The sequence below is a fragment of the Phacochoerus africanus genome, chromosome 5, assembly GCF_016906955.1.
Source record: "Phacochoerus africanus isolate WHEZ1 chromosome 5, ROS_Pafr_v1, whole genome shotgun sequence".
NCBI classification, from domain to species: domain Eukaryota; kingdom Metazoa; phylum Chordata; class Mammalia; order Artiodactyla; family Suidae; genus Phacochoerus; species Phacochoerus africanus.
The window spans coordinates 26557173-26582945 of NC_062548.1; the positions used below are offsets into that span (position 1 = coordinate 26557173).

Genomic DNA, 25773 nt, shown 5'->3' on the forward strand with positions numbered 1-25773 from the left:
TTACCTCCCTAGATGTGGAATTTCAGGGTCAATTTGCAGCTTTGATAGGTACTTTCTAGTGGCCCTTTATGGCTTATACTCTCATTAGTATTACAGCATTCTGGTTTTATTGAACTATTTGGACAAGAGCTTGGATGTTGGTACATGGTCACGACATTCACTACAGCATTGTTTTGGGGGGCTTTTTCTTTGTTTTTTAAGTTTCTCCTTTTTATTTTAACTTTCTTGGCACACGTCCTGTGGAGGTTCCCAGGCCTGGGATCACACTCACACCGTAGCAACGACAACACCAGATCCTTAACCCACTGAGCCACCAGGGAACTTCTGCTTTTTTTTTCTCTCTCTCTTTTTTTTAAGGGCTGCACCCACAGCATATGGAAGTTCCCAGGCTAGGGGTCGAATTGAGCTGGAGCTGCCAGCCGATGTCACAGCCACAGCAACATGGGATCCAAGCCTCATCTGTGACCTACAGCACAGCTCACAGCAACGGAGGATCCTTAACCCACTGAGCAATGCCAGGGATCAAACCCGCATCCTCATGGATACCACTCGGGTTCATTGCCACTCAGCCATAATGGGAACGCCTGCCTTTTCTTTTTTTAAATAATAAAAGCTCTACTTGCCCGTGGCCAGAAGATTACTTTTATTTATTTATTTTTTGCTTTTTAGGGCCGTACCAGCGGCATATGGAGGTTCCGAGGCTAGGGCTCTAATTGGAGCTACAGCCTACGCCAGAGCCACAGCAACACCAGATCTGAGCCGCATCTGACACCCACACCACAGCTCACGGCAACGCTGGATCCATAACCCACTGAGCGAGGCCAGGGATCAAACCCGCAACCTCATGGTTCCTAGTCGGATTTGTTAACCACTGAGCCACAACAGGATCTCCCAGAAGATTGTTTTTTAAAATTAAACTCATGCCCTGTCCTGAAATCTGTGCCTCCATTTATGTTTGAATATTTAGGCCAGTGTCAAGGACTGTTCTTGCATGTGTTAAATTTGTGTTCCAGGATGCTATTGAGATGAAGTAGTGAGTACTTGCAAAAGTACTCCGTCTTAAAAGGATAGTCAGAGCTTCTCATATTTTAATGTGCAGAAGAATCACCTGGGGGAGTTCCCTAGTGGCTCAGTGGGTTAAAGATCCAGTGTGGTCACAGAAGTGGCTTGGGTCGCTGCTGTGGAGCGGGTTAAATCCCTGGCCCAGGAACTTACTTCTACATGGTGGGGGCATGGCTAAGGAAAAAAAAAAAAAAAAAGAGTCACCCGGGGATCTAGTTCACAGGCACCTTCTGATTCAGCAAGTCTGGGGCGGGGGCTGAGGTGCTGCATTTTCCATAAGCTCCCAGGTGCCGCGGATGCTGGGGGTCCACAGACCACCCTTTGTGGAACCAGAGCATCACCCACATGGACATTCGTCTTCTCATTCTGCAGATGTCTGGAGATGGGGGACTCTGGGGTGAAACCAGCTGCTTTGAGAAGCGGGGGGCGGGGGGGGTCTCTTTTGGCCTCTCTCTGCCTCCCTTGCCGCCCCTGCTTCGCCCATCAGTTAAAAGGGGCCACAGCAGCTTGGGGCTCGCTCTCACTCTCACCTGGGGAGGAAACATTTCCCAGGACCTTAATCCTCCCTTCCCTTCCAAGCGTGCTTTTCTTTGAGTGTCAGTGACTAGCCTGGTCCTGTCTGGATGGGTCAGGGGACATAGGGGAACAGGATTGCGCAGTTGATGACACCAGTCATGATCCACTCATGCTTCACCCCCTTGGGTGACATGGGACATTTCCGCATCAGCAGGAAAGAAGGGAGCCCGACCTGGGTGGGGCTGCTGGGCTATGGGATCTCACTTCAGTGTCCATACAGTAACCTCATTATCCTCGTTCAGGACCGAAGAAACAGGAGTTCCCGCTGTAGCGCACAGGGATCTGTGGCGTCTCTGCAGCACCAGGACACAGATTCGATCCCCGGCCCAGCACACGGGGTTTAAAGATCCCGCATGGCCGTAGCAGCAGTGTAGGTCCAAACTGGCTCGGATCTGATCCCTGTCCTGGGAACTCCATATGCCATGGGGCAGGTTAAAAAAAAAAAAAAAAAGACCGATTCAACAGCTGAAAGAGTTAAATGACTTGCCCAAGGTCATATAGTTATCAGAGACAAAGATAGGACTCAATAGGACTCATGCCTGTCACCAGTGCTCTTTTTTTTTTTTTTGGATTTAAAGTATAGTTTATTGAACACAGGGAGTAGTATTGTGCTATATGTATGCAGTGCGATAAATATCATTATAGTGGCAACCACACCAAAGGAACGTGGTGTACATCTTAAATTTACACACTGTCGCTTGTCAAAATTATCCAACAAAAAAAGTAAACAAAACCATGCTTTTAATATCTTCAGTTACCATTTGGCATTTGTACCGTGTTATTTAGGAGCCAGCCTTGTAATTCCAATTTAAAATAAAATACATGGGAGTTCCCATCGTGGCGCAGTGGTTAACGAATCTGACTAGGAACCATGAGGATGTGGGTTCAATCCCTAGCCTTGCTCAGTGGGTTAAGGATCCAGCATTGCCATGAGCTGTGGTGTGGATTGCAGATGCGGCTCAGCTCCGATTGGACCCCTAGCCTGGGAACCTCCTTATGCCGCCGGAAGCGGCCCTAGAAAAGGCAAAAAAAAAAGACGAAAATAATAATAATAAATACATGGAGTTCCCGTCGTGGCTCAGTGGTTAACGAATCTGACTAGGAACCATGAGGATGCAGGTTCGATCCCTGGCCTCATTCAGTGGGTTAAGGATCCGTGGTGTGGGTCGCAGATGCAGCCTGGATCCGGTACGGCTGTGGCAGTGGCACAGGCCTGCGGCTACAGTTCCAATTCTGCCCCTAGCCTGGGAGCCTCCACATGGTGTGGGTGTGGCCCTAACTGGTGCTCTTAGTTCCTGTGCTGCTCTGCTTCCCAACAGGTATGACAACCGGTGCCGGACTCTGAGCCAGGCCCAGGTGGCCCAGAAGCTGGCCAAGGAGCCCACGCCCGCCATCCGCTTCCGCCTGGAGGGGGAGGCGCCAGCCTTCCAGGACTTGGTTTATGGCTGGAATCGGCACGAAGTGGCCAGCGTGGAGGGGGACCCGGTCATCCTGAAGAGCGATGGCTTCCCCACGTACCACCTGGCCTGCGTGGTGGACGACCATCACATGGGCGTCAGCCACGTGCTGCGGGGCTCCGAGTGGCTGGTCTCCACCTCCAAGCACCTGCTCCTCTACCAGGCCCTGGGCTGGCAGCCCCCACGCTTTGCCCACCTGCCCCTGCTCCTCAACAAGGATGGCAGCAAGCTGTCCAAGAGGCAAGGGGACATCTTCCTGGAGCATTTCGCCGCCTCTGGCTTCCTGCCCGATGCCCTGCTCGACATCATCACCAACTGCGGCTCAGGGTTTGCAGGTACCCACTCCCCAGAGCGGTCCTGCTGGGACCGGAGCAGTGAGCCTTGGTTTAGGCCAGCTGGCCTTCAGTCCCAGCTGTGCCACCTACCAGCTGTGTGATCACAGAGTGGTCCTCCTCTCATTCAAAAAAATGGTTATTGAGGGAGTTCCCTTCGTGGCACAGTGGCAACAGATCCAACTAGTATCCATGAGGATTCGGGTTCGATCCCTGGCCTCGCTCAGTGGGTTAAGGATCCATCGTTGCCGTGAGCTGTGGTGTGGGTCGCAGATGCACCTTGGATCTGGCCTTGCTGTGGCTGTGGCCTAGGCTGGAAGCTGCAGCTCCAATTCGACCCCTAGCTTGCGAACTTCCAGATGGCGCAGTTGTGGCCCTAAAAAGAAAAATAAAACATGTCTATTAAGCCAGGATACCTAGTTAAGTGCTGGGGCTGCAGTGATGCATAAGGTAGACGTAATCCCTGCCCTCGGGAGTTTATGGTCTCTGAGCCTTGGCTGCATCATCTGAGATTCGGCTCAGTGTCTGCCTCACAGGGTCGAGTTCAGGTTCACTGAGCACCTGCGTGTGAGGGACCAGCACAGTGTCTGCCATGCCGTAAGCACGAAAATTGCAGGTCCTGTGACTATCGCAGTTGTCTTACTGCGAGTTGTGCAATCGTGTGCTCTGATGGTATTGCTGGTATTACTAGGACCCTCGTCTACTCCAGGCTGAGCCCTTATCCATGGCTGGAGACTTAGGGCCCAACTCCTGGAGAAGCATCAACTATGGATGGGGGGGGATTTCTGGAAATCGGCCATAATCGTCTGCTTGCTGCTCACGCTGCTCTCATCTCATTTAAGCCTGAAACATATCCTCGAGAGGTGTTTGTCACCCCCACTGTTTGTGAGAGACTGGTGAGGCTCAGAGGGTTGCGTCACTTGCCAGAGTCGCACAGCGGGGGAGGGACCTGGCAGAGGCTTACTTTGGGTCGAGCCTGACCCGGGATGCCTGCTGACTGCGTGGGGTTGGAGCTGGTGCCCACGAGAAGCAGCTCCAGGCACAGAGGTTCTCACGCTGCCTGCTTGGGAATCCTCCAGGAAGCTTGTAAAATACACCCCAGCTTAGACCCCCATCCCAAACCAGTCCAATCAGGATCCCTGGGGCACAGCCAGGCAGTGAGCATGCTGTTTTTGCAGCTCACGTCTTTGGAGGCTGTGAGCATGGATTTAACCAGATTTGTTTTCAAGTTTTGTTTTTTTTTTTTTCTCCTCTCAGTGACGGAGCCCTTTCTGCAAATGAAAGCTCCTTCAAGTCCTTCATAAATACAATAGCCGAGGTCAGGCCCTCTGCTCAGCCTCCCTTGGGATTGAAAGCGGAGGGGGTTGCTGAGCAGCTGGGCCTGCCTCCCTTGCAGAGAACCAGATGGGCAGGACCTTGCCGGAGCTGATCACACAGTTCGACCTGACCCGGATCACCTGCCACTCAGCCCTGCTGGACCTGGAGAAGCTCCCAGAATTCAACAGGTGAGCAGCAGGGAATCTGGAGGGTGTGCACGTGTGTGTGTGTATGTGCACATGTGCGCATACACCCATATGTACACACACGTACACACACGCCCGTAGAAAAGGGTTCACCTGCTGATGCTGGGTCCCCACGGTGGAGGGTCTCTCGGGCTCTGGAATCAAACCCATTTGATTTTTTTTTTTTTTTGCTTTTTCTAGGGCCGCTCCCGCAGCATATGGAGGTTCCCAGGCTAGGGGTCTAATCGGAGCTGTAGTCGCCGACCTATGCCAGAGCCACAGCAACGCGGGATCCAAGCCGTGTTTGCAACCTACACCACAGCTCACGGCAACACTGGATCCTTCACCCACTGAGCAAGGTCAGGGATCGAACCCGCAACCTCATGGTTCCTAGTCGGATTCGTTAACCACTGCGCCACGACGGGAACTCCTTTTTTCTTTTTTTTTTTTCCATTTGATTTTGACTATGGGCTCAGGTGTCTAGTACTGTGTGACCGCAGGTACGTCACCTAACCTCCTCGAGCCTGTTTCCTTTGTCTATAAAATGGGGCTAGTGACGGTACACCTCTTGCACAATTATTCAGGGAAATTTTGCACATGGCGTCCAAGCACTTTGCACGTGGCAGAGGCTCAGCATGGTTTCTGTCCTCCCTGTTATTCCTGATCAGCCCCGCCCCCGCCCAGCCAGCACGGAGAGTGAGCGCTGTCCCCAGGCATCTGTTTTGCATTTCAGTTTCCAGGAGTTCTTCCCTCTGAAACCGCCAGCCACAGGGATGCTTCAGGTCACGTTGCCACGTCTCAGTCCAAGGGCATTAGCAGGGAAGCCCACAGACAGGTCCATACTTGGGGGGCAGGGGCTCCTTCCCCGATGCCTTCTCTTGAGCGCTGGTTTGGGGACAGGCTCTCCTTTGCGTGAGCCCAGGGACTACACAGCGACTGCAGGGCTGTGACTTCACTGATTTTTCCCATCAGACCTGAGATCTATTGTATGTTTCTGCCCTGTCGTGCATATGCAGAGGGCAAGATGTCACTAAGTCAATTAACCAGCCCAAGTTCAAGTTCACACCGGAAATGGCGGCATCTCTTGAGTGGGGCAATCAGGAGCTAATGCAGCTCATACTCTGTCTTTCGTATCACAGCAAAGCCACAACCCCAGGGGAAGCAGGGTCGGACCAGAGGAGATGCTTTGTGCCCCGTTCTGGTCTCCCCAAAGCACGAGGGGGAGCCAGAAGAGGACGGAGGCGGGCTTTTGCTTCGTGGGAACAGGGAGGGGATGCCATGTTGGGATTGCTGCCCAGAGATTTACTGCAACCAAAACTCTGCTCTTTAGGTGTTTCTGGAATCACGCCACTGCTCTGTTATCTCAGGAACCAGTAGTAAAGAGAGTTCTGGCAGTTGTCATGGCAGTCCTGGGGGTTTGGGGGAGGAAGTCCCAGTAACTCGCATTTCTCTGGCCCTTGGTACGTCCCAGGCCCTGGACCTTAGGTGGATCATCCCAGCCACGGCCACTGTCATGTATTGATTTCTTTCTTCCCTCCATCTATCTACCAAGGAGGTCCTAGAGACAATCTCATTATCAATTTCTTGTCATTCCTTCTTTTCAAACATAGTGTTTCAGGAGTTCCCATTGTGGCACAGCAGAAACGAATCCAACTAGGAACCATGAGGTTGTAGGTTTGCTCCCTGGCCTCGATCCGTGGGTTAAGGATCCGACGTTGCCATGAGCTATGGTGTAGGCTGCAGACTCGGCTCGGATCCCGAGTTGCTGTGGCTCTGGCGTCGACCGGCGGCTGAAGCTCTGATTAGACCCCTGGCCTGGGAACCTCCATGTGCCGCGGGTGTGGCCCTAAAAAAGCAAAAGAGAAAAAGAATATATATATATATATATAGTTTCAGGGCCATGTGCACCCATCCTTCTCCAGCGGCCTTGCCGAAGCCTCTGTTCAGACTCCCCGCTGGTCTCCAGCTCCCGGGCGTGGTGGTAACAGGGACCTCGTGCTCAGCGCTTTAGATAGTCCCCTGTTTACCCTGCCCAGGGCCCCGTGAGGGAGGCCCCGTTGTCCCCACACTTAGAGATAAGCGTCCTGAGCTCCAAGTGGCTGTGTGACTTGCTGCAGGGCTGGCTTCGCTCACAGACCTGTCTGATCTCAGAGCCCATGCAATGGTCGCTGTCCTTTGCTGCCTGCCTTCCTCTACAACAGGGACAGGGGGCCAAGCACCTGCAGAATGGCCCTTGACCTGGCGATGCTCCGTCTCTTGGGTCCCTCCCGTCCTGCCGGGGAGAGGATGAGGGCAGCCAAGGGACCGAGGAGTGTCAGGGCCTGGTTTGAGGCTTCAAGCCTTAGGGATTTTGTTGCTTCAGAAGTCAGGAATAAGACGGTTAGAATTCTGAAAAGGAGAAAAGTTGACCTGCCAGGCAAATGTGTGCTTTTTAACTGTGAGCCCTGAATGCAAATGATTCTGCCCTCTGGACTGCCCCTGGCCCTGAATCCCAGAAAGCCATATTCTTGACCTCTGCCCTTTGGCACCAGGGCCTCACGCTTCCAACTGTACCTGGAGGCAGGCACCTCCAGCTTCTGCTTTTTGAACTCAGGTGCCTGTCCAGGCGAGGCAGGTAGTTCAGGGGAGGGCGGTGGGCCAGTGAGAGACCCTGGGGAGCAGAACGATGGGGAGATCTTTGTCGGCAGCTTCCCCTGCTGCTCCAGCCAGGCTGGAGGGAGGGCAGCCCACCAAAGGCATCCGTCTCCAGGCCCCTGGGGAGGAGGGTTGGCTGGGCTCGAGAGGCCAGCCGCTGGACCGTGGCTCGGCTTCCGTGTAGGCTGCACCTCCGTCGGCTGGTGAGCAACGAGACCGAGAGACGCCAGCTGGTGGGGAAGCTGCAGGCCCTTGTGGAGGAGGCGTTTGGGAGCCAGCTACAAGACAGACATGTCCTGGACCCAGCCTACGTGGAGAGGATCGTACTGCTGAGACAGGTGTGGGGTCGTGGGGGGCGGGGAGGATGGAGGGGGTAGGTGCCCCCCTCTCCCGCTCCCAGTGTGTCAGAGCGCCACCCCCAGTGCATTCAGTGATCCCCCTCCTTCCCCAGGGTCACATTAGCCGCCTGCAGGATTTGGTCTCCCCAGTGCACTCCTACCTGTGGACCCGGCCTGCTGTGGGTCGAGCGCAGCTGGGTGCCATCTCGGAGAAGGTGGAAGTCATTGCCAAGCGTGTGCTGGGGTGAGTTCTTGCAGACCCAGGCTCAGGGGTCCGCGCCCTCCTTCCCCGTCTCCCTCCCAGGGCCCCCTTCCTTCCTGGGCCTGGCTCTCAGGGCCACAGTACAACCCCAGAGCGAGTGGGAGTTTCTTAGTGAGACGATCGCTCTTTGCTCTCTTGATAGAAGGGCTCACCCCGAGGACCCCGGGCTCTCCCCGGAAGAGGCAGTGGTTCTGGCTCTGGGATTGGACCCACCTGGGTTCCATCGCAGCCCCACCACTCACTGGCCCGGCTCGTTCACCTGCCCAGGTGACTTCAGGGTGTCCGAGTGACTGCATGTCTTTGAACTTCCGTTTCCTCGCTTGTAGGGTGGAAATGATACGAGTTCTTATTATAACAGAACTCTTTAGATTATGAAGACAGAAAATGCAACCAAAGCTGGCCTAAGCACGAGGGGAGTGGTCGGATCATGTGATGGTCAGAGGGCTGGCTTGAGGAGTTCCTCTTGTGGCTCAGTGGTTAACGCACCTGACTTGTATCCATGAGGACGCGGGTTTGATCCCTGGCCTGGCACAGTGGGCTAAGGATCTGGTGTTGCTGTGAGCTGTGGTGTAGGTCACAGATGGGGCTCAGATCTGGAGTTGCTGTGGATGTGGTGTAGGCCGGTGGCTACAGCTCCGTTTCAACCCCTAGCCTGGGAACCTCCATATGCTGCCAGTGCAGCCCTAAAAGGACAAAAAAAAAAAAAATAGAAGAGCTGACTTGAGGCCCACCTTCAGGCAGGGGCCAAAAATATGGCACCAAGACCCAATTTCTCCCTCTGTCCCTTTGACTTTCTGCCCCCCCCGCCGACCCCCCATACCAGCTACTCCTTCTGTAGAGGTTCTGTGTTAGATAGATGGAGTGTAGGATTCTCTCCCAGACAAGTGCATTTCTCCCTCACCTGCCTCTGGAGCAGGCAGTTCAGGTGTGTCTCCAGGTCTCCAGGGTCCCGCCACCACTAGGCGTTGCTCTTGTCAACATGGTCCCTGGCCGCTCACCCTCCAGCCAGAGGAGGGAGGGAAGGGGGGGGGATGGAATGCTCCTTCCCCTTAAGGACCTGACTTAAAGCTACACACTCCTCGGAGTTAAGCCGATGGCGCAGCAGGTTAAAGATCTGGCCTTGTCACCGCTGTGGCTCGGGTTCGATCCCTGGCCCGGGAACTTCCACACGCCGAGAGCGCAGCCAAAAAAGGAAAAAATAAATTACACACTCGTTCCTACCCGCCTCCTGCCGGCCTGCATGCCTATCTTACGGCCACACCAACCTACAAAGGAATCTGGAAAATATGTAGTTTTTACCTTGGCAGCCAAGTGCCCCACTGAAAATCATACTGGTACACAGGAGAGGGCAAAGGGGTCCCAGGGGTCCTGGGTGGCCTCTCCGAGAGTCCCCAGTGGTGGTAAGAGTGCTCAAGGCTACAAAACCCCAGCCTCTGGCTGCAGCCACATCCTGAGATTCACTCTGAGCGGGGCCTGATTTGGCCGGGTTTTTCTGTCCCCAGTCTAGTCACCGAGGCCTAGAGAATGGGATGTGCTGATGCTGATCGGCTTAGGTGCGGTCATAGGCAGGGCCCTGAATGGACCTCCGGCCAAAGCACATGGTCTGAGGATAGGAGCTGGCTAATCCCACAGGGAGATTTAGGGCACTTGTATTAAGAGAAAGGGGTTGGGGGCTGAGCAGCAAACCCCGCTAATGTCCGTTTTACTTCCCGCTCAGGTTTGTTGTAGAGATTAAATCAGACGGTAATAGCAGACACTTGCATGTGTATTTGCTTACACGCAAGCCTGCAACCTGCCCCATTATATATTATATGCATTAGGTATGTGTACATATATGTGGGCTTCATGTGTGTATACCGACTTCTCAGCAACCTAATCAACTGCTGTTGCTATCCCGCACCCCCCCTTTTATTTCTTTTTAGGGCCACACCCAGGCATATAGAAGTTCCCAGGCCAGGAGTTCCCGTTGTGGCCCAGTGGAAACATCCGACTAGGAAGCATGAGGTTGCGGGTTCGATCCCTGGCCTCGCTCAGTTGGTTAAGGATCTGGCGTTGCTGTGAGCTATGGTGCAGGTCACAGATCTGGCGAGGCTGTGGCTGTGGCTGTGGCTGTGGCTGGCAGCTGTAGCTCTGATTGGACCCCTAGCCTGGGAACCTCCATGTGCCAAGGGTGCGGCCCTAAAAAGCAAAAAAAAAAAAAGTTCCTAGGCTAGGGATCAAATCTGACAAATCCGAGCTGTAGCTGTCTAAGATCTAATGCCAGATCTAAGCCGAGTCTGCAACCTACACCGCAGCTCACAGCAACACCCAATCCCAAACCCACTGAGCAAGGCCAGGGATCGAACCTGTATCCTCATGGATACTAGTCAGATTTGTTTATGCTGAGCCACAATGGGAACTGGGGCACTCCATCATCCTCTTTTTGCAGATGAGAAAATTGAGGCACAGAGAGGCCGAATAACTTGTCTAAAATAATATAATTAGTAAGTTGGAGAAGCAGGCATTAAAACTCAAACCGGCTGGGGCAAGAGGCCACATGTCCAATCATGTGAGAAAACGGCTTCTTCCTGCAGTAAAGGTGCTCGAACAGTGTCTGATACATGAAACTTGCTCTATCATTATAATAAACATCTGGGGAGTGCCCATCGTGGCACAGCAGAAACGAATCCAACTGGGAGCCGTGTGGTTGCGGCTTCGATCCGTGGCCTCACTCAGTAGATTGAGGATCTGGCGTTGCCATGAGCTGTGGTGTAGGTCGCAGACACAGCTCGGGTCTGGTGTTGCTGTGGGTCTGGCGTAGGCCGGCGGCTACAGCTCCAACTGGACCCCTAGCCTGGGAACCTCCATGTGCCGTGGGAGCGGCCCTAGGAAAGGCAAAAGACCAAAATAATAATAATAATAATAATACTCCTCTAATTTAGACCTCCCCCAATGAGGGGCTGTTACTTCTAGTTCCCCAGCCTAGCGTCTTTCTTCCCCATTCCTGCTGTGGGGTTGGATTTTAGAGACGCTCTGGGGCTCCCACTCAAAGCAGGAAAGCTGGCGCCCAAATATTTAGAAGCTGCCAGATGCTGGAAGTCTCTCAGTGCCCACGCCAAGCCCTGGGCCAGCTCGGACATGTCCCAGCTGACATTGATGGCCTCCTGGGGCCTGTCCCTCCTTCACCAGCTCCTTGGCAGCCTGCGTCCCCTCAGTGACATCAAGGAGCAGGACTGTTTTTTTTTTTTTTCCTCCAGACTACATTTTATATTTTCCGTATTTCCTCTCCTCCATTTCCTCATAACAGTAATGACATGGCCCAGTTTCAAGATGCAATAAGAATGATTGCATTTCTCAGCATTCCCCTCGTGGCTCAGTGGTCACGAATCTGACCCGTGTTCATAAGGACATGGGTTTGATTCCTGGCCTCCCTTGGCGGGTTAAAGGATCCAGGGTTGCCGTGAGCTGTGGTGTAGGTCACAGATGCAGCTCGGATCTGGCATTGCTGTGGCCCTGGTGTAGGCCGGCAGCTACAGCTCCAGTTTGACCCCTAGTCTGGGAACTTGTATATGCTGTGGGTGTGGCCATAAAAAAAAAAAAAAAAAAAAAGAACTGTTGCATTTCTCAAATTGAAACTGTGCTGCTCAAGTACAGGGGTGATTAAGGAAGCCTGCACTAAAAGGCTGTTTGTTCCAGTGACCCTGAGCCAGGAGCGCCCCCCCCACACACACACATGGGAAATGGAGCGGCTGGGCGCTTTCTGGAGCAGGCGGTGTCAGAGCTGGCATCTCGGATGGTCTGTGCCTGCGAAGATCCCCAGCCCCAGTCCCTCTTCCGTGTGGAATAGGCTCTCCCTTCTCTGCTCCTGCCTCTGATCCCTCCTTTTGATCTAACTCAGAATCAGGGCTGGAATGGAGTTTTTGCAAGTCCCACTCTGATTGGGTAATTTCTCTTGAGCTCAAACAGGCCCCCCCCCCCCTTTTTTTTTTTGGCGTTTTAGTGCCACACCTTCAACATTCGGAGGTTCCCAGGCTAGGGGTCTGATCGAAGCTACAGCTGTCAGCCTACACCACAGCTCACAGCCACGCCAGATCCTTAACCCTCGGAGCGAGGCCAGGAATCGAACCCGCAACCTCATGGTTCCTAGCTGGATTCGTTTCCACTGCGCCACGACGGGAACTCCTCCAACAGGCTTTTGAGGGAGAGTCTCAGGTGGACCGCCAGGGAAGTGGGGAATGGTTGCTGGCCCGCTGGAGTTTAGCTCCTTAAGTGTTTCAGTTTGTAGGCAAAGACTAGTTACCGCAAGTTGCTGGCAGAACCATTACTGGAGGTGGAGACTCCTGATTTCTTTCTTTCTTCCCCTCTCTGCTGTAATCCCTCGGAAGGCTCTAAGCTGGTGTTTGGATCATTTCCCAGAGAGCTTCCTTCTCCCGTCTTGGGTCTGACCCTTTCCTGAGTTTCTCTCAAGACCCTCTCGCAATGTCTCTGCACTCTTCGAGGTAATAAATATTAGCGAATCTTTAACTTTTTATTGAATAGACAGACGATCTCATCCTTTGGAGTAACTCGCCATCTGTCCAGGCCACGTATTTAGTGTTTTACGAGTGTTAACTCAGCCCCTACCCCCCAGCCCTGGGAGGTGCAGACGCTATTATTATCCCCACTTTACAAGTGAGAAAACGGAGGCATGCAGATTTCTGTGGCACAGAGGTAGCAATTAGTAAATCCTCTTATGGTGGCCTCTTAGTTTCTCTGGTTTATGGCCCCTTGCTCGGATTCTCTGGGTTTGTAGTCCTTTGGTTGCCGTTTCTCTCCAACTAGGATGGGGATGAATGTAGATAGTCCTCCTTCCCCAAGCAGCCTTCAACATCGGTTGTACTCTTTTTTTACTTTGGTCCCTTTTTTTTTTTTGTCTTTTTGCCTTTTCTAGGGCCACTCCCGCGGCATATGGAGGTTCCCAGGCTAGGGGTCGAATCGGAGCTGTAGTTGCCAAGCTTACGCCAGAGCCACAGCAACGCGGGACCTGAGCTGCATCTGCAGCCTACACGACAGCTCATGGCAACGCCGGATCCTTAACCCACTGAGCAAGGCCAGGGATCGAACCCGCAACCTCATGGTCCCTAGTCGGATTCGTTAACCACTGCGTCACGATGGGAACTCCTTTTGTTGCTTTTTAGGGCCGCTCCCGCGGCATATGGAGGTTCCCAGGCTATGGGTCTCATCGGAGCTACAGCTGCCGACCCACGCCACAGCCACAGCAACACTGGATCGGAGCCGCAACCTCAACCTACACCACAGCTCACGGCAATGCCAGATCCGTACGTAACCCACTGAACGAGGCCAGGGATCAAACCTGCGTCCTCACGGATCCTAGTCAGATTCATTACTGCTGAGCCACAATGAAATGCCTTGGTTGTGCTATTGATATCGTAGCTGATAGAGGATCTTCCGAAGTCTCCTTTCTACCCACTTGCCGTTGGCCCACGCTGGCCCCTTATAGAGTGGCCCTCTTCTAGGCTTTTAGAAGGACCTGGTACGAACTTAACGCAGGACGTGCTGAACAGAGAACTGAAAAAGCTGTCTGAAGGTCTAGAAGGCACCAAACACAGTCACGTGATGAAGCTCCTGCGAATGGCTCTCAGTGGACAGCTGGTGAGGCAGGACCCCTGGGCTGGACATTTATCTACTCAGCTAACATTCCCCGGCAGCCCTAGGCACAGTTTTGGGGCTACAGAGATGACTGAAACATGACCACTCCCCTCATTCAGTCATTCAACGAACAGTCCTTACGAAATACCTACCGTGCACAAGCACTACGATAGGTACCGTGGCTACAGTAGTGAGTGAAACACACATGGTCCCCGCCTTCATGGAGCTGGTGGTTGACTGGGGGTAATAGACATATCAGCCCAGCAAGAGCAGCTTCCTTGGACCTGTCCTCAGCCCCAGCAATTAAAAGATGCAAACTCTGCTCCTGGGGCTCAGGCAACAGTGCTGGGGTTGGCCTGGGGCATTCCCTTCTGCAGACTGAGGCTGGGTGTTAATTCGTCAGGCAGTTCAAGGCAATCTTTTCTCTTTTCGCTCTTAGCAAGGACCCCCTGTAGCGGAGATGATGGTATCCTTGGGACCAGAAGAGGTGCGAGAACGAATACAGAAGGTGCTGACCACCTAGAGAGGAGGCGTGCAGGAAGCGGAGGTGGCTGCAGGAACCGGTCCTCCCAAGAACTGCCCTCGGAGGGGAGTTGCCGGAGGCCTGGGGCCCATCTGAAGCTCACAGAAGGAGCCAGGAGTGGAAAGGCCCTCTGGGTGCACACAGGTCTTTTTTGGCTCCATGGCAGGCCCGTTCTCATCAGCTGGCCGAGGACACCCAGCCCCTCTCACCTCCCTGACCCTGGCAAGGGAGGCCCCATGTGTGGTTCTGACACCACCGTACACAACAGAGGTGAGGAGCTGGTTCACAGAACTGCCCAGAGGGCTCGTGTTTTATTTTTCTGTTTATTTTTTTATTCTTTCTTTGGCCGTACCCACAGTCTGGGGAACTTCCCAGGCCGGGGACTGAACCCATGCCACAATTGCAGCCTGTGCCACAGCTGAGGCAGCACCAGATCCCAAACCCGCTGCGCCACAAGGAAACTTGCAAATTATTCACTTATTTATTTTAGACTGCACCTGCAGCATACGGAGGTTCCCAGGCCAGGGCTGGAACCCCCACCACAGCACCTGCCCAAGCTGCTACAGGGATGGTGTTGGATCCCTAACCTGCTGTGCCACAGGAGAACTCCTGAGAAGGCTCCTGTTTCCGTCGGCTCGGGATGCCGTAACAAAAGACCACAGACTGCTGGCTTATGGGACAGAAGGTTATTCTCTCACCATTCTGGAGGCTGAAAGTCCTCAATGGAGTTGCTGGCAGGTTCTATGTCCCCTGAGGCCTCTCTCCTTGGCTTGCAGATGCTGCTTTTTCACGCTCACACGTGCTCTTCCCTCCGTGTGTGCACGTGGTCCCTCCCTGTCCTCTCACGAGGACGCCAGTCTGGGACGAAGGGCCAACCTAACAGCCCCGTTGAACTTCATCCCCTCTTTAAAGGCCCTTTCTGGGCGTTCTCGTGGCGCCGAGGGTTAAGGATCTGGCGTCAGGACAGCAGCTTGGGTCACTTCTGTGGCCTGGGTTCGATGCCTGGCCTAGGGATTTCCACATGGCCACAGGTACAGCCCCCCCCCCCAAAAAAAGAAAGAAATGTAAATGAAGGCTTGTCTGCAAATGCAATCCCATTCCGAGATTGAACCGTGAGGGGGCATAACTCAGCCCCTACAAAACAGCTGGGCAGCAGCCTCATGGACTCATGGATCCCAGTTCTCAGGCCCCAGGTTGACTTTGGCTCAGTAATTAACAAGCAGACCAAACTGGCTGTTGGTCTGTCGTTGGGGTTTATAAGGGAAGGACCTGCTCACCTGCCCAGCGGGAATACTTACGTTGTGTCCTGCTCTCTGTCCTTGGACGTGGGGCAGCCTGTGTCTCTCCTGCCTAAAGGTGGTCTCTTCCCCTTTTCTAGTTCCCCAGACCTGGTCTCTGGACTGGAGACCTTCAGCCCATCTATTTTGCATCTTTTTCTTCCTATCCACCTCCTCCTTCCACCCCATTATTTGTAAGTCACTGTCTGCACGTTTCTGAAATGACATTTCGTCTTAGGGTGAGTAGGAGTCACTAAAGTGAAAGAAGGATGGCGGCTGGCCTCAAAGACCCCCACCAGGGCTTCTAGGCTTCCTCTCTGTGCCCCCACCCCAGTCATCACTGCCACCTGGCATTCACACCAAGTAGGGCCGACTTGTGTGTGATGCTTCTCGGATCCCTTGCTGTGCGAGAAGCCAGTTTCTACATCATGAAGACTTCCAGGTGGCCTCAGGTGGAGAGTTCCATGTGACAAGGAACGGAGGCATCTCCTGACAGCAGCCATGGGAGTGGGCCATCGTAGAAGTCAGTCTTCCAACCCCAGTCAAGCCTTCAGATGACTGCAACCTTGAAAGATCCTGAGCCAGAACCACGAAGCAAAGTTTCCCCAAATTTCAGACACACATAAAATATGAGATAATAAACGTTAATTGTTTACAGCCACTTGGTTCTGGCTTTATTTGTTACCCAGCTGTAGGTAGCTGATACACTCTCCTTGTCCAAGAGACTAGAGAAAGGGGATTAAAGAATTAACTGAGTTTCATGTAGACCCAACCTTTGCCTAAGAAGTACATCAGACTGGAGTTCCTGTCATGGCTCAGTGCTTAACAAACCCAACTGGCATCCATGAGGACGCGGGTTTGATCCCTGCCCTTGCTCAGTGAGTTAAGGATCCAGTGTCACCATGAGCTGTGGTGTTGGTCGCAGACACGGCTCAGGTCCTGCGTTGCTGTGGCTGTGGCGTAGGCTGGCAGTTTTAGCTCCAGTTCGACTCCTGGCCTGGGAACCTCCTTGTGCTCCGGGTGCAGCCCTAAAAAGACAAAAGACCAAAAAAAAAAAAAAAGAGAGAGAGAGAAGTACATCAGATAAAATTCTTAGATGACAAGCAGTGGAAACCAACTCTGCCTAACTTAGGTTTACTGGAGACTTTTAAGTTAATGGGAATTTAAGTTTTCGAGAAAGAGAATCTACATACGGGAAAGCCAAAGAACTAGGTTTTGGAAAAGACAGGAACCAGGGAAGCTCTAGTCACACTGGCAGTAGGAGCTCATGGCCAGTCCTATCTGTGTCCTTCAGTGGGGACACATGAGCTCTTAGCTTTTTTTTTTGGCCATGCCCCTGGTGTTGAGTTCCCAACTGGGGTTCAAATCCGTGCCACAGCAGTGACCCAAGCCACTGCAATGACAACACTGGATCCTTAACCTGCTGGGCCACGAGAGAACTTCAGCCCTTAGCTCTGTTTTGTCTTTGGTTTCTCTGTATTTTTTTCCCTTCAGTTTTAGATGACTCCGCTAAGGATTCGGTTTATAAGAAAAGAGTGTGGTTGGCTAACAGGCCATGTTACGATTCCTCAGCCAGGAATGAGTGGTCCCTCAGGAATGATATCCCATGGAGAAAAATTTCCCAAGGAGAAGTAGGGTCCCCCTCCTTCCTTCCTTCCTCCCTTCCTTCTTTTTTAGCCATGCCAGCAGCACATGTAACTTCCCAGGCCAGGGTTCGAAACCACACCCACAGCAGCTACCTGAGCCAATGCAATGACACGCCGGATCCTTAACCTGCTGCACCACAAGAGAACTCCAGGAGGGTGCTGTTTCCAGAAGAAGCGATAATGGCAAAAACAACAGGTGTTGCCCAGAAGGGGACACAGAATAAAAATGCTTGCAGTTTACTGTGCATTTACATGTGCCTCCACCACTTCTGGGTTTCAAATTATGCTGGTAAACACTTTATCATCTCTTTTTAGTCTTCACAACCTCAGAGAGAGGCATTATTGTTGTTGTTTCTGTGTTTTAGGTAAGGAAACGGGAGTTCTCATCAGGGCTTAGCAGAAACAATCTGACAAGTATCCATGCGGATGCGGGTTCAATCCTTGGCCTCGATCAGTGGGTTAAGGCTCCGGTGTTGCCATGAGTGGTGGTGTAGGCCGGCAGCTGTATCTCCAATGGGACCGCAAGCCTGGAAAGTTCCATATGCCACGGGTGTGGCCGTAAAAAACAAAAAAGAAAAACAATAGATGACTTAACCTTTTTTTCTTAGAACAGTGCCTGGTGGCACCCAGGGTTATCTGTCACCATCATCCTTATCACGCGTATGATCATTCTTAGAAATGTTGTTCCTCGTTGCAAGATACAGACACACACTGAGACTAACTTAAACCACGAAGGGAATTTATGGGAAGAATTAGGACTCAGATCTGGAGGACAGGATTTCCAGCTGGACCTTACAAGAAAGAGACTAGAATCTATACCCAGAAACCCATTAGGACCAAACACACTCACCTCTGTCCCTCTGAAACTGCAGTTTCTAACAGTCATCCCTCTCTGGGTGTCTGTTCTCCTCATCTTCCTTCTGCAGACAGCCTTTCTTTCTTTTTTTTTTTTTTTAGGGCTGCACTGGAGGCATACGGAGGTTCCCAGGCTAGGGGTCTAATCGGAGCTGTAGCTGCCGGCCTGCACCACAGCCACAGCCACCCCAGATCCGAGCTGCTTCTGCAGCCTACACCACAGCTCATGCCAACCCCAGATCCTCAACCCACTGAGCGAGGCCAGGGATCGAACCTGCATCCTCATGGATGCTAGGCAGATTCGTTAACCGCTGAGCCACGACAGGAACTCCTGATTCTTGACTGTAGCTGTAGCACTTTGTACGAAGTATTGAATCAAGTAAATCTCTTGTGGGAAGTTCCCTTGTGGTGCCAGAGGTTAAGAATTCAGTGTCGTCAAGGTTGCAGCTATAGCTGGGTTTCCACCCCTGGCCCAGGAAATTCCACGGCTAAAAAAAAAAAAAAAAAAAAAAAACAAAAACTGAGGGCTTTATCAGTCACGTCTTCAGAAGTGGCGACCATCAGCTGGTCTAACCACCAGATGATATCAAGCGTTGAGCGTTTCCTAGTTTCACTCTTGCAAGACTTGCCATTATCATGAACTATCTGATCCATTGCCTGGAAATGGCACTGTCTCCAGCCATGTGTGTGAGAGACTGACCTTGGACTTTAAAGTGAAGGGTAAGAGAGGTGGGTTAGTTCAATATAGAAAGATCTTTGGAGTTCCCGTCATGGTGCAGTGGAAACGAATCCGACTAGGAACCATGAGGTTGGGGGTTCGATCCCTGGCCTTGCTCAGTGGGTTAAGGATCCAGCATTGCCCTGAGCTGTGGTGTGGGTTGCAGAGGCAGCCCGGATCTGGATCCTGCGTAGCTGTGGCTGTGACGTAGGCTGGCAGCTAAGCTCCAATTGGACCCCTAGCCTGGGAACCTGCACCATATGCCACGGGTGCAGCCCTACGAAGCAAAACAAAAACAAAAACAAAAAACAAAATCAAGAATCAAAAACCTTGGAGTTCCTGTCATGGCACAGCGGTTAACGAATCTGCCTAGCATCCATGAGGATGCAGGTTCGATCCCTGGCCTCGCTCAGTGGGTTGAGGATCTGGGGTTGGCATGAGCTGTGGTGTAGGCTGCAGAAGCAGCTCGGATCTGGGGTGGCTGTGGCTGTGGTGCAGGCCGGCAGCTACAGCTCCGATTAGACCCCTAGCCTGGGAGCATCTGTATGCCATGGGTGCAGCCCTAAAAAGCAAAAAAAAAAAAAAAAAAAGTTTCTTGGGGCCTAAATTAGATAGAAGTTGTCTAATTGATTAGCTAGTATTTTTGTCTTTTGATAAAATTCCCTACCTTCCCAAGGACCAGGATAATAAATACTTAGAAAATGAGGACTTTCTGGAAGTTCCTGCTGTGGCACAGTGGGTTAAGATCCAACTATAGCAGCTCCTGTCTGCGGAGGCATGGGTGGCCTAAGGATCCTTAAGCACAGTGGCTTAAGGATCTGGCATTGCCGCAGCTGAGGCTCAATCCCTGGCCCAGGAACTTCCATATGCCAAAGGTGTGGCCACACACAAAAAAAAGAAAGAGAAAATGAGGACTTTCTGAGTGATAGCAGGGTCCAGAGAGAGACGTTCGTGGGTTCATGTTCGTGGGTGTCAGAGGGCATTGCAGATGACATGACCTTTGCACTGGGTTCTGAGGGATGAATAGGAGTTCCCAGGTCGGTGGGAGAGAGAATTTCACCAAGTTGGGCATGGCGGGATCCAAGGGTAGAAATTAAGGGAGGAGAAGAAGTGGCTGAGAAACAAGGCAGAGGGGAAATCCAAACAGCACTTCTTTGCCAGGTTAAGGGCACTAGGGTGCCATCTGAGGCAAATAAGGAAAAAATCCAGGCATTCCCGTTGTGGCGAAGAGGAAACAAGTGTGACTAGTATCCATGAGGATTCGGGTTCAATCCCTGGCCTGGCTCAGTGGGTTAAAGGATCCAGTGTTGCTGTGAGCTGTGGTGTAGGTTGCAGACATGGCTTGGATCCCAAGCTGCTATGGCTCTGGTGTAAGCCAGCAGTTGTAGCTCTGATTCGACCCCTAGCCTGGGAACTTCCATATGCCGAGGGTATAGCCTTAAAAAAAGCAAAAAAAAAAAAAAAAAAAGCAAAAATATAGATTCAAAGCAGCTTAAACAAGATTGAGTATCCCCCCAGCAGGAAGTTCAGAAAGGCAGGCTCTGGGGTTGGCTAATGAAGCATTCATTGCCCTCAGTGAGGACCTAGGGTCTTTCCATCTCCCTGCTCTACTGACCCCGCGGCACCAGCCACAGCCTTGGGTCGGTTCTGTCCACTCACAATCGGCTGCCTAAAGCCCTTGGGCCTCTCTGCACCTCCTCCTTCCTGTCTAGTCAGAGGGCAGTTTGGCTTTCTGTGGCTATTTCCCTAAAAGCAAGGAAACTTCTCCAGCCGCCTCTGCCACGTGACTTCCCCATTCTTGAACCATCCCTCCTGGGGACGTGGGTCCCTGCAGAAATCGGTCAGATCCAGACCTGGGGGCTGGCCAGATCATCCCTGGGCTGCATGGCTGGGTTCCTGGACAAAGTAGGGGTCCAGTTAGTGAAGACCCGAGTTGAAAGTGGAAGGTGAGGAGCCACGGACATGCTTTAAGTAGGGAAGTGACATGACCAGATGTGTGTTTATTTTTCCTCTCCTGTTATGATGGCACCTGCGGCATATGGAAGTTCCCAGGCTAGGAGTCGAGTCGAAACTGCAGATGTGGTCTATACCACAATCACAGCAATGCCAGATCCGAGCCACGTCTGGGATCTACACCCCCATGCATGGCAACACTGTATCCTTTAACCCACTGAGCAAGGCCAGGGATGGAACCTGCATCGTCATGGATACCAGTAGGGTTTTTAACCCACTGAGCCACAACAGGAACTACAGGTGTGTGTTTCTTTGAAAGATCATTCTGGCAGCTTTGCTGAAGAGAGATTGGAGCAGGGCCAGCCAGAGGCAAGAAGGAGGAGAACACGATAACGCCACGCTTTCCAGCTTCACTTTGGCCATTCCTGCCACACATGTGCCCCTTCTCCAGCCGTGTAAGCCTTCCTTCGTGCAGCCGTATTGCCCAGACTACTCCTGACTGCTTGCTTTTTGCCTCTTTTTTTTTTTTTTGGTCTTTCTAGGGCCACAACTGCAGCATATGGAGGTTACCAGGCTAGGGGCAAATCAGAGCTGCTGCAGCTGCCACCTTACACCACAGCTGAAGCAATGCTGGATCCAAGCTGAGTCGGTGACCTTCGCCACAACTCATGGCAACGCCAGATCCCTAACCCACTGATCAAGGCCAGGGATCGAACCTGAGTCCTCATGGATACTGGTTGGGTTCATGACCACTGAGACACAATGGGAACACCCCTCCTGCCTCTTTGCCTGGTCTCCTCTCTCTTAGCCTTCAGATCTTTGCTGCATTCTCACCTCATCAGGAAAGCCTCTGACTTCTTCCCAGAAGCTCTCTTTCCTCTGGGTTAACCCGCAGCACCTTATTATAACATGCAATCAGAGTCGATTGTGTAAATAAGTGTATAAGTAATTAGTCCTGCGGTTATTTATCAGTGTCCAATGGTAAAATCCATGACAACAGGGACCTCATCTGTCTTGTTAACCACTCCCCCCCTCCAGTGCTGAGAATGGCACCTGTTCACATAGTAGGTGCTCAATAAATATTCTTTTTTTTTTTTTTGGTCTTTTGTCTTTTTAGAGCCACACCCACGGCACATGGAGGTTCCCAGGTTAGGGGTCCAATGGTAGCTGTAGCTGCCAGCCTATACCACAGCCACAGCGCCACCAGATCTGAGCCGCGTCTTCAACCTACACCACAGCTCACGGCAACGCCAGATCCTTAGCCCACTGAGCAAGGCCAGGGATCGAACCCGCAACCTCATGGTTCCTCGTCGGATGCCTTAACCACTGAGGCACGACGGGAACTCCTCCAGATGCATGTCTGATTTGATTGGATGGTCAGGATGAGCCGTCAAGGGCTCAGGCACTATGTTTAGTCAGGGTACTGTTCAGCAGGGTTCAGGAACTTCCCATTAATTGTGGGTACTGTTTTCATTAGTGAATTACAGGATATGCATTTTTTCTTTTTTTCATTTTTTTTAGGTCCGCACTTCCGGCATATGGAAGTTCCCAGGCTAGGGGTGAAATTGGAGCTCCAGCTGATGGCCCACATCACCACTGTAGCAATGCTAGATCCGAGCCACATCTTTGACCTACACCACAGCTCACAGCAATGCCAGATCCTTAACCCACTGAGCAAGGCCAGGGATCGAACCCCTGACCTCATGGATACCTGTCAGGCTTGTTACCCCTAAACCACAACGGGAAGTCCACATTTCCTCAATAGAGAAGGCAGTAGAGGGTTGGCCTGGCACTCATTATGCTCTTTTTCATGCCCTGGAGATCTCTCAATTTAGCCTTCATTCTGGGCAAAATGTTGGGGTAGCAGCCTTTCCCTCCAGGCCTGTGTGCCCTCCACCACCCCTGTACCCAATTCTGATTGCAGTAGGACAATCCGCAAGGAGGAGCCTTCTCCCATCTGGAGAAGTGCTCTTGGCCGAGTTCATTCAGTTATGCCTTCATTCATTCATTGGACAAACACCTACTGTGTGCCGGGGCCCTCTTAGGCCTGGGGGGTGTGGTGAGGAGTTAGACAAAGCCTTGTTTTTTGTTTTTGTTTGTTATTTGTTTTTGGCCACTCCCACAGCATGTGGAAATTTCCAGGCCAGGGACTGAACCCGAGCCACCGCAGTGACAACACTGGATCCTTAACCCACTGAGTTCTTTGTCTGGAACTCCAGACAAAGCCTTATTGATTGTCAGAGTTCAGTCCACGATTCTTGTGCATTCGTTCATGTGTTACGCTTTTAAAAATAAAACACATGGAGTTCCTGTCGTGGCGCAGCAGAAATGAATCTGACTAGGAACCATGAGGTTGGGGGTTCAATCCCTGGCCTCGCTCAGTGGGTTAAGGATCCAGTGAGCTGTGGTGTAGGTCACAGATGCAGCTTGGATCCTGTGTGGCTGTGGCTGTGGTGTAGGCCGGCAGCTGTAGCTCTGATTCGACTTCCATATGCCGAGGGTGCCGCCCTAAAAGGCAACAACAACAACAAAAAAAGTGCCAGAAGTTCGAAGAATTAGATAGACATGGCGCCTCCTTATGAAAGCCCATTGTCCAGAAAGGAGAGACCAACCACAGGCCATACGAAGGACCTAGGGAAAGATTGGAACGCAGAGGGGAGCCTGAGCAGGAACCCAAGCACTCAAGAGGGGGCCTAGGAAGGGCTTAGGGGTTGACAATCTTGTACAGTCTGAAACCAAAGCCTGTGCACCCAACCACTCCACTGAACTCCTGAACCACTTTCTTTCTTTCTTTCTTTCTTTTTCTTGTCTTTTTGCCTTTTCTAGGGCGGCATATGGAGGTTCCAAGGCTAGGGGTCTAATTGGAGCTATAGCCAACAGACACAGCCACAGCCACAGCAACACGGGATCGGAGCTGCATCTGCAACCTATACCACAGCTCACGGCAACGCCAGATCCTCAGCCCACTGAGCGAGGCCACGGATTGAACCCACAACCTCGTGGTTCCTAGTCAGATTCGTTAACCACTGAGCCACGACAGGAACTCCATGAGCCACTTTCTTTCTGCCCACTTATCCTTTAACCTTTCAGTCTTGCCTCATGGGAGACATTAGATACTTGGGCCTCACCCCAGACCTACTGAATCAGAGACTGAGTGGGTGGAGTCCTGCATTCTGTGTTTTGTTTTTTTTGTTTTTGGTTTTTTTTGTCTTTTTAGGGCTGCACCTGAAGCATATGGAGGTTCCCAGGCTAGGGGTCGAATCGGAGCTACAGCTGCTGGTCTACACCACAGCCACAGCAACACAGGATCTGAGCCACATCTGCAGCCTACACCACAGCTCATGGCAACGCCAGATCCTTAACCCACTGAGCGAGGCCCGGGATTGAACCTGTGTCCTCATGGTTGCTAGTTGGGTTCGCGAACCACTGAGCCATGATGGGAACTCCTGTGGTTTTTTAAATTAAATTTATTTTATTTTTATGGCTGTACCTGCAGCATATGGGAGTTCCCGGGCTAGGGGTCAAATCGGGGCTTGCAGCTGCAGCCACAGCAACACCAGATCCGAGCCATATCTGCAACTTATGCAGCAACACCAGATCCTTAACACACTGAGTGAAGCCAGGGATAGAACCCACATCCTCAAGGACACTATTTCGGGTTCTTAACCTGCTGCACCACAAATGGCACGTCTGTTCCGTGGTTTAACAAGCCCCCAGGTTATTTTAACAAGTGTTAGTTTGAGAACCACTGATCACATGTCAGAATGTTAAAAGAGTGCAGATGCTTAAAATAAATAAGCCAGGAATAAGAAATATTTGGTGAGTTCCCTGGTGGCTCAGCTGGTTAAGGATCCAGTATTGCCATTGCTCTGACATGTGGCTGATCCCTATCCCGGGAACTTCTGCAAGTGTTGGATGATTTCTTGGCACAATGGAGAGTTCCTGCCCCCCCGACCCCCTACCCCCAGCACAATCTCTGTCATCTCCAGGCATTTGTTATGATGAGGAAACCCAGCACCAATATTGCCAGATGTTTAGAATTTTCAAGAGATGAATTTTTTTCTTTGTCTTTTTGTCCTTTTAGGGCTGCACCCGCGGCATATGGAGGTTCCCAGGCTAGGGGTCTAATCGGAGCTGTAGCCGCTGGCCTACACCACAGCCACAGCAATTCGGCATCCGAGCTGCCTCTTCAGCCTACACCACAGCTCACAGCAACACCAGATCCTTAACCCACTGAGCAAGGGCAGAGATCGAACTTGCAACCTCATGGTTCCTCGTCGGATTCATTAACCACTGAGCCACGACGGGAACTCCCAAGAAATGAATATGTATTACAAATTATATTTAACTCATGAGTGAAGAACCTGCTGAGATGTTACAAGGAGTTCAAAGGAGAAACCAAAGAACAGACACATTTATAGATCAGGAATATTGAAATGAACATGCAAATGGAGGCAAAACTGATTTTTCCAAGGAAAGAGTCGTGAGTGTCGTGTCTTCCTGGGACAGAATCCTCTGCATGTCTATCCTCAAGAACAATTTTCCATTGCTTTCGTTATCCACCGTTTATATAATTCCCAAGGAACCAAAATCAGATAACACAGAAGGGTGTGCTATAGAAAAAGCATAGTTTTAATTGATTTCGTACAAAATTTCCACAACGTGAATACTGTTAGAGACTGGATGTGTCCCCTTAAAATTCCCCTGCTGAAGCTCTAATTCCGCTGTGATGGTGGGGGCTTTGGGGAGGCAATTCGGTTTAGATGTGGACATGAGAGTGGGGCCCTCATGATGCGATGAGTGACTTGAAGACAGGAAGAGACAAAGTTCTGTCTCTCTACCCTGGGAGCACATAGTAAGAAAGCAGCCCTCTGCCAACCTGTAAGCAGGTTGTCACCAGGAACCCATCAGCAGCACCTTGACCTTGGACTTCCCGCCTCCGATGAGAAATAAATATCTGTCATTTAGGCCACCCAGTGTGTGATAGTCTGTTAACAGGGCCCAAGTTTA

The 25773-nt window shown here is 51.8% G+C and overlaps 1 protein-coding gene across 3 annotated transcripts in view; it reads left to right on the forward strand.

Annotated features, from left to right (window-relative positions):
* The window catches only part of EARS2 (glutamyl-tRNA synthetase 2, mitochondrial), a 29527-nt gene extending 13275 nt beyond the window's left edge, over positions 1-16252 (forward strand). Inside the window, exons 4-10 of one of the 3 annotated variants that reach the window (XR_007134925.1) lie at positions 2958-3430; positions 4824-4932; positions 7748-7901; positions 8015-8145; positions 13659-13794; positions 14231-14584; positions 15830-16252. Coding sequence is in view for 2 of the 3 variants with exons in the window: in XM_047780303.1 (XP_047636259.1) it covers positions 2958-3430; positions 4824-4932; positions 7748-7901; positions 8015-8145; positions 13659-13794; positions 14231-14314 (1087 nt within the window). In the remaining variant the exon portion in view is untranslated. Of the gene's footprint in view, positions 1-2957; positions 3431-4823; positions 4933-7747; positions 7902-8014; positions 8146-13658; positions 13795-14230 lie in introns of all 3 variants that reach the window. The other 2 variants (XM_047780303.1, XM_047780304.1) reach the window with 2 other exon arrangements.
* Positions 16253-25773: the final 9521 nt, after the last annotated feature.